Source organism: Molothrus ater, chromosome 20 (genome assembly GCF_012460135.2).
Source record: "Molothrus ater isolate BHLD 08-10-18 breed brown headed cowbird chromosome 20, BPBGC_Mater_1.1, whole genome shotgun sequence".
Taxonomy (NCBI): Eukaryota; Metazoa; Chordata; class Aves; order Passeriformes; family Icteridae; genus Molothrus; species Molothrus ater.
Genome location: NC_050497.2, coordinates 5678846 through 5687982, shown reverse-complemented (window position 1 = coordinate 5687982; position 9137 = coordinate 5678846). Strand labels below are relative to the sequence as shown.

Here is a 9137-nt window from a genome sequence, read left to right as displayed (position 1 = left end):
AGGAAAACAACCAGCTCCAGATCACACGGGACCTGAAGAGCTGAGTGGATCTCCTGGAGAACAGGGAGGAGAAGGCCAAGTGCCTGTTCTGCAAGTGCAGGGTCCCAGCCAGTATAGACATGGGTGAGGAAGGGATGACAGGTTGGGCACATTTTTGCTTCCCAGCTTTTCCCCTGGCCCAGGCAGCCTCAGTGCTCCAGGAGGAGCTCAGGAGCTGGGGATGGAGCAGATGAATGTCTGGTGCCAGCTGGAGCAGAGGATGGAAGCGACAGAAACACTGTGGTATACGTCAGCCAGCAAGTGTCCCAGTGCATGTTCCAGTGCCTGCTGGGATGCAGGAGAGGAGCTGCCTTTGCTGGGTGTCTCAGTGTTCCTGGGATACAGAGCTGGGCAGGCCATGCTGGCACACCCAGGACTCTGGGACACAGCAGTGGTGAGGACACACTGCCTCAGTCTGTGCTCTCCATGAGACCTACAACGGGTCTGCGGGAAGCCAGAACTCCTGCAGCTGTTGGAAACTCCACAGTTTCAGCCAAAACCACTGAACTCAAAAACACTGTGAGGCCAGCTCTGAAACTTGCTGCAGCTCAGAGCAGCACGCTATGGGATTCCAGGCTCTCTGTGCTTGCCAGTTTCTCAGCAAAGCTGAAGTGCCTTTGGACTCTACAGAGGTAGCTCCTATTGCTCCCCATTTCTCACTAGAAGCCTCCCTCCAGACTGTGCTGGTCAAACAGGGATGGGAACACAGATTTGAGCTGCAGTGCCAAGGACAGCCCAAGCCTGGCAAGCGGCACATGGAAGAGAGGCAGGAGCAGGGCAGAGTCAGGGTGAGGGTTTATTTAATTTCTGTGCCAAACTGAGGCATGGAGCCTCTGCAGGGATTCAAGTGGGACACGAGCTGCCTGGATTGGTGTGGGCATGGAAGGAGGCTGTCCCAGCTCCCAGCCAGGCTGCCAGGCTGGGCCAGCTCTGCTCCGCACCACGGTCACTCCAGAGTGCCTGCAGCACCCTGTCCATCAGCCACAAGGGTCCCGGAGGGTTTGTGTCAGCCCCTGTCCCCTGGCTCTGTAGGTGCTCGGCTCTGGATGTGCTGCAGCAGGCAGGTCACTGCCTCAGCCAGGATCTGCTCCAGCTTCTCCCGCTCCCCAGCACTGAACGGAGACAGGACATAGTTGGGCACTGTCACGTCACCCTCTGGCCGCCCGATGCCGATCCTGAGCCGGGTCATCTCCTGGGGAGGAAGGGAGAGAGCTGGGGGAGCTTCCCCTCAAGTGTTCAGACAGAGCTGGGCAAGGGGACAGTGCTGAGAGTGGGGCTGGGCAGCAAGGGAACAGCTCCTCATGTTTTCCAGGTGGTTTTGAGTGTTTGCTCCAAGAAACATAATTTTGGAAGAGGCTTTAGCTGGGCTGTGCCGAGATCCCAGGCTCCTGCCAGGCCTGGCAGAGGCACTCAAGCTAATTGTTTCCATGTCCTCCATGGCGGCCAAACAGACAACAGCCCTCCAGGATGACGGGGAAGGAGAAAGGGGGGGGAAGGGAGCAGGGGTTTGTCTAAGAGGAATCAGAAAAATGGGAGTGAGGAAACAAGCCATGCATTGAGGGGGGCACAGGATTGATCCCTGACATGCACTCACATTGGACTGCAGAGCACTGATGCAGGATTGGACCCCGTTGTGTCCCCTTGGGAGAGAAAGAGAAAACCCACACTTAGTTTGTAAGGGACAGCCCCTCATATAGCCCTGGGTCTCCTGCTGCAGGAATGTGGAAATGTGGTCCCAGCCAAGGGCCGCAGTTCCCATGTCCTGGTTCTGCAGGAACATCCAGCCCTGGGGGCTCACAGCAGTTGGCTGGGGGATTTAGGGAAGCGGGGCTGGGACAGCACGTTCTCTGTGTGTCAGCTCTTGCCACAGCTGATGCATGTGTGACTGAGCACAGGGCCCAGCACCGTACCTGCCCCATCCCGCAGTGGAAGCTTTCCTAGGTTAAATGTCTGGTGCTGGGCAGGCACAGTGGAGGCAGAATGCTATAAAAAACACATGTGGTGCTGTCAGTGGGCTGAATCCAGCCCATAGCCGCTTCCAGGAGGCTCCCTGCCCTCCCTGCCAGGGCAGGAACTGGGAGGCTGCCCAAACAGCCAGCTGTTGCCTCTGCAATAGATCGAGCCCAGGCAAGAGCTGAAACATTACAAGGCTGGTGGGATGAGGCCAAGAACAGCCCATGAACCTGTATGGGCATGTTAAAGCCTCAAACCAGCTCACACAGTCAGGGAGCTGGGGCTACCCCATACCTTGCACTGCCTCCCAGCTTGATGGCCACCTTGCCCAGGGCCTTGTCCAGGTCGTCGTGAACCAGGTAAATGTCTCCAGGGCCAAGGCTGTAGATCTCAGCTTTGGAAACAGAAATACAACCTAAGAAATAAGGGGAGACAGACTCACCAGGCCCTGCCTCTGCAGAGTGGGGCTGTAGTGAGCCGTGGAGGGCAGGGAGACAGCAGGGCTGTCACAGGGGGCTGGTGCCACTAGAGGCTTTGGGGCTGAACCAGTTGCTCACCAGCACTGGCAACGCTGAGCCCATTGAGGTTCATGAACCTCCGTGGCTTGAGCAGCACCAGCTCCAGGCCGTGGGCTGTGGCCAGGGCCACATCAGCGCAGCACCGCTTGTCCACTCGCCACCCCTCGGCCACTGCCAGCTGCCGGGCCAGCCGGTCCAGCACCTCCATGCCCACGCTGTGCCGTGTGCCTCGCAGCCCGTAGTTGCCCAGGCCGGCCACCTGTATGACATCTGTCAACAGGGCTCTGACGGGCCACCATGAGGCCCCCAGCCCCTGCACGGGCCTGATCCCCTCCAGCACGGCTCAGACCTGCTCCCTCCATGCTCCCCGCAGCTGGCTGGGTCCTCACAGCCTCGATCCCCACAGCATTCCCTTCAGTCCGTCTTCCCTCGATGCCTCCCCTCACAGCCTTGATCGTGCCGGTGCTCGCCCATGACCTGATCACCCCGGCACTGCCCTCACAGCCCCGCTCCGTCTGCTCGGCTCACAGTCCTGATTTACGCTGTTCTCCTCACAGCCCCGTTCCCCTCACAGTCCATCTCCATGTGCTCCCCTCACAGCCCCGATTCCCCCGTCCCCCTCACAGCCCCGTTCCCCTCACGGCCTCCCCGCCCCCGCTCCCCCCGCCCTCACCATGGCGCGCGGCCCCGCCCGCCCCACGAGCGCTCGCGCGCTCCCCGCCACCTCCGCCGCCAGCATCGCCCTCCTTGCCCGCGTGACGCCACTGCCCCGCGCCGCTCAACGCCCCGCCGACGTCGCCTGGCCCTCCCGCCGCCATCTTGGTTACGGGCAGCGCCGCCATCTTTCTAGCGGGCGACGGGGCGGTGTCGTGGGCGGTGTCGCGGTGTCGGGGGCGGTGCCGCCGCTGTGACAATGCCCCGCAGGCCGGCTGGAGCTGGAGCTGGTTGTGGTGGGGACGGCGAGGCGCGTTAACGGGGTGCCGCGGCCTAGGACCGCCCCCCCTCCCACCGAGAAGACCGTGAGGAGCTCTGCAGAGGGTCCCCGAGGGACTCGCAGGAGCAGCGAATGCCCAGGACGGGGCCTCGCGGTTTGTGTGTTTGTGCCCGTTCCGTCTCCACTCACCCTGCCAGCAAGGCACAGCTTTGTTCCAGGGCACCGGGACAGTTCCCCAGCCCAGCAGCACATCACTGTGCTGGAAACTGGAAATCTTCCAAGTCCTTCCACACTACGTGCAGTCAGGAATCCATGTAAACACCTTAACTGTTTCATTCTTATAAGATTTATTTTAAAATTAGAAATTCATATTTTTGCAAGAGGCAGAATTTTTGCCTGTCTTTGGGCCAGCTCTTGGGCAGCCTTTGCATGGTGTCTAAAATCCCCAAAGCTCAGGGCCTGGAGCTGGAATGGTCCCAAGCACTGGCAGCTCATTTCCATACAGGGAACAAGCAGGGCTTTGGAAGATTTGCAAAGTGTCCTTACACCCATCCCTTGAGCACGTTGTTCCTAGAGAGTGAATGACTCTGTTTCCCCTGACCTCTTATTCCATAACAGCATAGAGGATATTAAAATCGGGGCAAAAGCCAGGCTGTGCATTAGAGCACTAATCTTCTCTAACTTGTCCCCAGGTCCCCCACTGTGACACTCCCCAGAAGCTGAATGGCTGCTGGCCCAGCCAAAGCCTGCAAGGTCTGACCAGCACAAGGATGTACAAGAAGCTCCACAGCTCAGAGCACCAACTCTGCTGTAGAAACCATCAGTGAATAAAATGAATTTTCAAAACCGTTAGCAGCACTGTGGGCTCCCCTGGAGGTAGGATGAGATTCTTCACGGCTGGTAAAACAAGCAAGAAGTCTTTTGTTGTTGTTTTCCTGGTTTGCTACAGGGAAATCCTTTGGCCCTTAGGGGAAACATGGATGAAGGGGTGGTAGGGGAGCCTGGCTCATGGCAGATCAGGTGTTCCCCTCTCCCACATTACCCCCCTCATTTGGTGTTGAAGCTACCAAGCACCTATTCACAGTGAAAGGAAACTGGAATGTGGGTGGCTCTAAAACTTCCTTGAAAAGAAACCTTGGTTGCCATGTTGAGGTGTTCACAGGAGTCAGCACCAGTACATTGTGCCAAGGAGCTGAGGCACAGCTATGTTTAAAAAGGTTTAAAAAAAACTGTTAAAATGCTGTAAGGAAGAAATATTCTTCTGTGGGCTCAGAATCTTAACGTATTGGGTATCAACAGCTGCCAGAAGTGGGGAGAGCTCTGGAGGGGTGCTGTTGACAGGATGAGAACCTTCCTGACACTGCAGACCCTCTCAGCATCTTCCCCATGTCATCACACATGTCTCAGGTGGTGGATCCACCTTTACCTGGCCAAAAGTCAATCAGTAAAGTGCTTTAAATGACATAATTTGCACCTGGTCCTGCAGCTGCATCCTGCAGTGGACTCCTTGGAGCTGGAGAGAGTTCAGCAGGAGAGCACTTGTGCTGTGGGGAGTGACACACCATTCCCACTGCACATCCCACCAGCCCTGGCTGCTTCTAGCTCCATGTGGATCTGAGAGAGGCCCTTGCCAGTGACTAGAAGAAAAAACTGATGCGAGAGGCCACTGTTTTGCAGCCTGTTGATGAGAATAATTTCTCCTCTTCTGGGAAGTAGGGGATGCTGTCAGCCACTTCCTGGACGACATCCGGGCGTACCTCGAGGCCTTGCTGGGTGAGCTCACTGATAACACACTGCTTCACGTGGTGGTGCTTCAGTGGGAGGAAAGGCACAACAAAATCAATGAGGTGCTCATTAATGATCCCAGATTTCCAGAAACCACCTGCACAAGGAGGAGAGAAGGTTTTCAGAGAGGCTCTGCAGTCCCTGCAATTCAAAGAGCTGCTTTGTGTGAAGCCAAAATATTCTGAAGAGAGATCTTGCTGGTTTTGAACCCATCAGCTGTCACCTCCCCCCAAATAGACTTTCTCCCCCCATAAATGGGGGGATTTAGCTTGTCTAGTCAGAATTTAAGCTCTGCTCCCTGTGCTAAGGGCAATGCAAGCAGATGCAGGCAGGCAGTGGGGATCAATATAGCTCAGTGCTGCTCTGGCAAGTGTGCTGTGCTGTCTGCCAGCCCCCAGCTGCAAACACACCTTGTCTCCCAAGAACTTTGCTAAATATGGCAACAGGTCTGCTGGCTCAGAAGGAAGGAAACCTCAAGGGGCTCACAGTTCCAATCCCTCAAAACCCCCTTGTCCCTTTCTGGCTGCCTGGGAGGTAGCAGGTGATGTGGGTGGCTTCCTAGAACAGGCCTGGCTGCCTGTGCTGGGCTGTGGGGCTACAGGAGGAGCTCAGCTCCATGGACTCACTCTCAGGGTTTTCAAACACGGCCTTGGAGATGGCTGGCTCCAGGTCCTGCAAGCTGATCTCCTCCCGGTCCTTGCGGGCACGCCACAGAGCCAATGTCACGTTGTTGATCTGCTCCCCTCCTGCATTGCTGCACAAGAATGAGAGCCTTATCCACTGTGCAGCCAGGAAAATGGTGTCTCAGGTGGCACCTGACACCCACCAGCCTGCAGAGTGCAAGCCAGCAGCTCCCAGCTGCCTGGCCCAAAATAACTCCTGTAGAGGCAGCCAAATAACATGCAGAGGAGGCTTTTTCACACTCTCCAGATCTGTCTGTTCACAGTGAGACTGCATCTCTTGGCATTTGTAGAGGCTCAAGGCTTGGAGAAGGAAAGGCAAAACAAGTGTGTGCCCTGAGGTAGGTGTGACCTCTGCCCAATGGGCAGCAGTGAGCTGGAAGGGCCCATGGAGAGGCCTCTCTCACCTGATGAAGATGAAGATGGCTTTGCGGTAGTTGGTCCCGTACACAACCCACGAGGGCCCCAGGAACGGGATGATCACGTCAATCAGGCCTGGGTGCATCTTGTCCATCTCATCAAAGAGAAATGCTGAGCGTCCACAGCTGGTCAGGTTCCCTTGGATCCAGTGCTTCAGGCTTTCCTAGGAAAAACCCCACCAAGTGTGAGGCAGTGAGATGGCAAGGAAGGCTCAGACACCCCAGAGTAAAGGCTGAGGCAGGAGCTCAAGCACAGCCAAAGGTGCTGAGAGCAGCATATCCCTGCACAGCACCACACACTTGGAGCTGAAACACCCAGTGCTGGGGAGGCCCCTTTATTCTGGGTTCCACACAGTGGTGTTTATCAGCTTCTTTAAACCATTGTAGGTCTTTTTATACAGATTTAAAGGAGGAGGCAGCACACTAAAGCTGGAGATTCAGACTCCTACAGCTCCTCACGTTCTTCTCGCTCCCTGTTGTATCTACAGTTCCCAGCTTCTTGCCAGCTCCTGTTCTGATGCAGAAACATGTGCCTGCACTGACCCAGAACAGCTCTTTATCACGGCTGAAGGTACCTCCCAGCCCACACAAAACCACTCACATTGCCTGGGGGCATGTGAAACTCCTCACTGAAGCACTTCAGCCAGGAAGGGATTTACTTTTCCAAAAGCGTTTCCTCTAAGGACACAACACAACAAATCACTTCTCCAAAGACCCAGAAACTAAAGGTCCAGGTGTGCTCAATTCCCACTCTACTGAAAATCTGGCATTTTGATTTCTCTCTTTTCTCAGCTCTAAGAGACAGAATGGCACCATGGAGAGTCTGGAGCTGCTGTTAGGGAGCTGTGTGCTCTGTGAGGAGGGGATTACAAGTCTAGTGATATGCAGGTTTTTACAGCCATCAGGCTGTTTGGAAAGCAATGGGAAAATTTTAGTGCCTTTCATCTAAGCCAAGCACTTTTGTCTGTGTGCTCAAAGAGCTGTGTAAATATTTAAGAATGAGAACACGATCAGGGCAGGGACTGCTGTGGAGAGGACGAAAGTAATAACTGCGTATATTGCAGTTACTAGTGCATCCTTCAGCCAGTGTATGGAGCCACTCTCTCAGCTATGTTTGTCTGAGAGGGTAAAACAAAGAGCTTTTATTCCTGCTGCACTTCAGGAAACAGCTTGAATGCATATGTACTAAGGATCAACCCAGACACAGCCAAAACCCCCAGTGAAGTGGCACTGCCGAGCAGTGTCCCCTACCTTGTACTGCTCTATCTGCTCAGCGTGGGGGAAATGCACTATGGGGGAGAAGTGGTGAACATAGGGGCTCTGGAGCCCCCTCTGGAAGAGGTAGCGGATGAGCATGGAGCTCACGTAGGTTTTGCCCGTCCCTGTCGAGCCGTGGAAGGACATCACGAGGGGTTTCACTGGATTCGGGTTCTCCAGGAACTCCCTCAGCCCCTTCATCACCTGCTGCCTCACCAGGGGCTGCCCCACCAGGTTCGTGGCCAAGTCAAACTCCAGCCCTGAAACGAAATGAAACCAGGACTTGGAGAACGCGGGTTGTCATCGCTCCCGTCCGTCCCGCCCCGCTGGGCCCTTCATCCCCGGCTGCCGAGAGACCCCGCTCCAAGGGACGCCCCGGGCAGGCTCTCCTGGAGACTCTCGCTGGCTCCCGGGACCCCCTCGCCTGCTGCCTCCCAGCCTCGGCGGCTGCGCCCCCAGCCCCTGAGGGTCTCCCTGCCCCCAGACCCCCCTCCCGCCCGGCCGCTCCCGCTGACCGCGCAGGTCGGGCCGGAAGCTGCATTCGCAGTCCGCCGAGAAGCCGCAGCGCAGCGTCCACAGGTCCCAGGCGGCGGCGGGGCGGGCGGCGGCCGCCAGCAGCACCAGCAGCACCCGGACCGGGACCGGGGCCGGGGCCGCTCCGGGGGCCATGGCGGCCGCGGCTTCCGCACCGCCCGCACTACAACTCCCAGCGTGCCCCGCGCGGAGGCGGGGCCAGGAAGACCCGCTATGGGGAAGAGGCGTGGTCATGCATCAAGAGGGCGTGGTCTGTTTCGTATCGCCCCGCCCCCCACCTGGGCAGTGTCCCTGTCCCCTCTGTCCCCTCGTGCCCTGCGGACCCGCGACCCTCTCGCAGAGAACAACCTCTGAAATTCAACAAATGCAGGGTCCTGCACCTGGGGAGGAACAGCTCTGAACACCGGTACCGGCTGGGAGCTGACATGGAAAGCAGCTCTGCAGAAAAGGACTGGGGGTCCTGGTGGACAACAAGCTGTCTGTGAGCCAGCAGTGTGCCCTGAGGGACAACAACGCCAGTGGGATCATAGAGTGGATTAGAGAGAGTATTGCCAGCTGGTCAGGGAGGTGGTCCTGCATTTCTGCTCATATATATATATATATATATATATCTATATATCTATATATATGTATGTGTGTATGTATGTATGTATTTATACACCTAAGGTGGGGTGCCAAGATGGACCAGGCTCTGCTCAGTGGTGCTGCAGACAAGAGGCAATGAGTAGAAGCCAATGCCCAGGAAGTTCCACCTGAACCACAAGTAAAAACTTCTTTACTGTGCAGTGACCATGCACCAGAACAGATTGTCCAGAGAGGTTGTGGAGTCCACAGGGAGGTGGGACCACATGACCCACTGTGGTCCCTTCCCACCTGAACCATTCTGTGACACCACACAGCCCTCCTCAGAAGGACTGTCACTGGGCCACCATGGGGTCTGGGGCCAGGTTCAGCATGGTGATTCCCCCCATCAGCCCCTCCCATGCTCTGCTCCCCCAGGGGGGCTCCTTTAAAGGAC

The 9137-nt window shown here is 56.6% G+C and overlaps 2 protein-coding genes across 3 annotated transcripts; both read right to left on the bottom strand.

Annotated features, from left to right (window-relative positions):
- Positions 1-822: 822 nt before the first annotated feature.
- Positions 823-3285, bottom strand: PTRH1 (peptidyl-tRNA hydrolase 1 homolog). 2 transcript variants are annotated; one of them, XM_036393985.2, is made up of 5 exons: positions 3235-3285; positions 2550-2769; positions 2287-2386; positions 1634-1679; positions 823-1231 (listed from the first exon to the last, which is right to left on the bottom strand). In XM_036393985.2, the coding sequence occupies exons 1-5, from the start codon at positions 3247-3249 to the stop codon at positions 1046-1048; spliced, it is 567 nt and encodes a 188-aa protein (XP_036249878.1). In that variant the 5' UTR covers positions 3250-3285; the 3' UTR covers positions 823-1045. The 2 variants fall into 2 exon arrangements, with proteins under 2 accessions (XP_036249878.1, XP_036249879.1); XM_036393986.2 differs by lacking the exon at positions 3235-3285 and adding an exon at positions 2860-3072.
- A 482-nt stretch (positions 3286-3767) lies between these two features.
- Positions 3768-7990, bottom strand: TOR2A (torsin family 2 member A). Its single transcript, XM_036394184.2, has 4 exons — positions 7580-7990; positions 6317-6492; positions 5856-5983; positions 3768-5326 (listed from the first exon to the last, which is right to left on the bottom strand). The coding sequence occupies exons 1-4, from the start codon at positions 7784-7786 to the stop codon at positions 5082-5084; spliced, it is 756 nt and encodes a 251-aa protein (XP_036250077.1). The 5' UTR covers positions 7787-7990; the 3' UTR covers positions 3768-5081.
- Positions 7991-9137: the final 1147 nt, after the last annotated feature.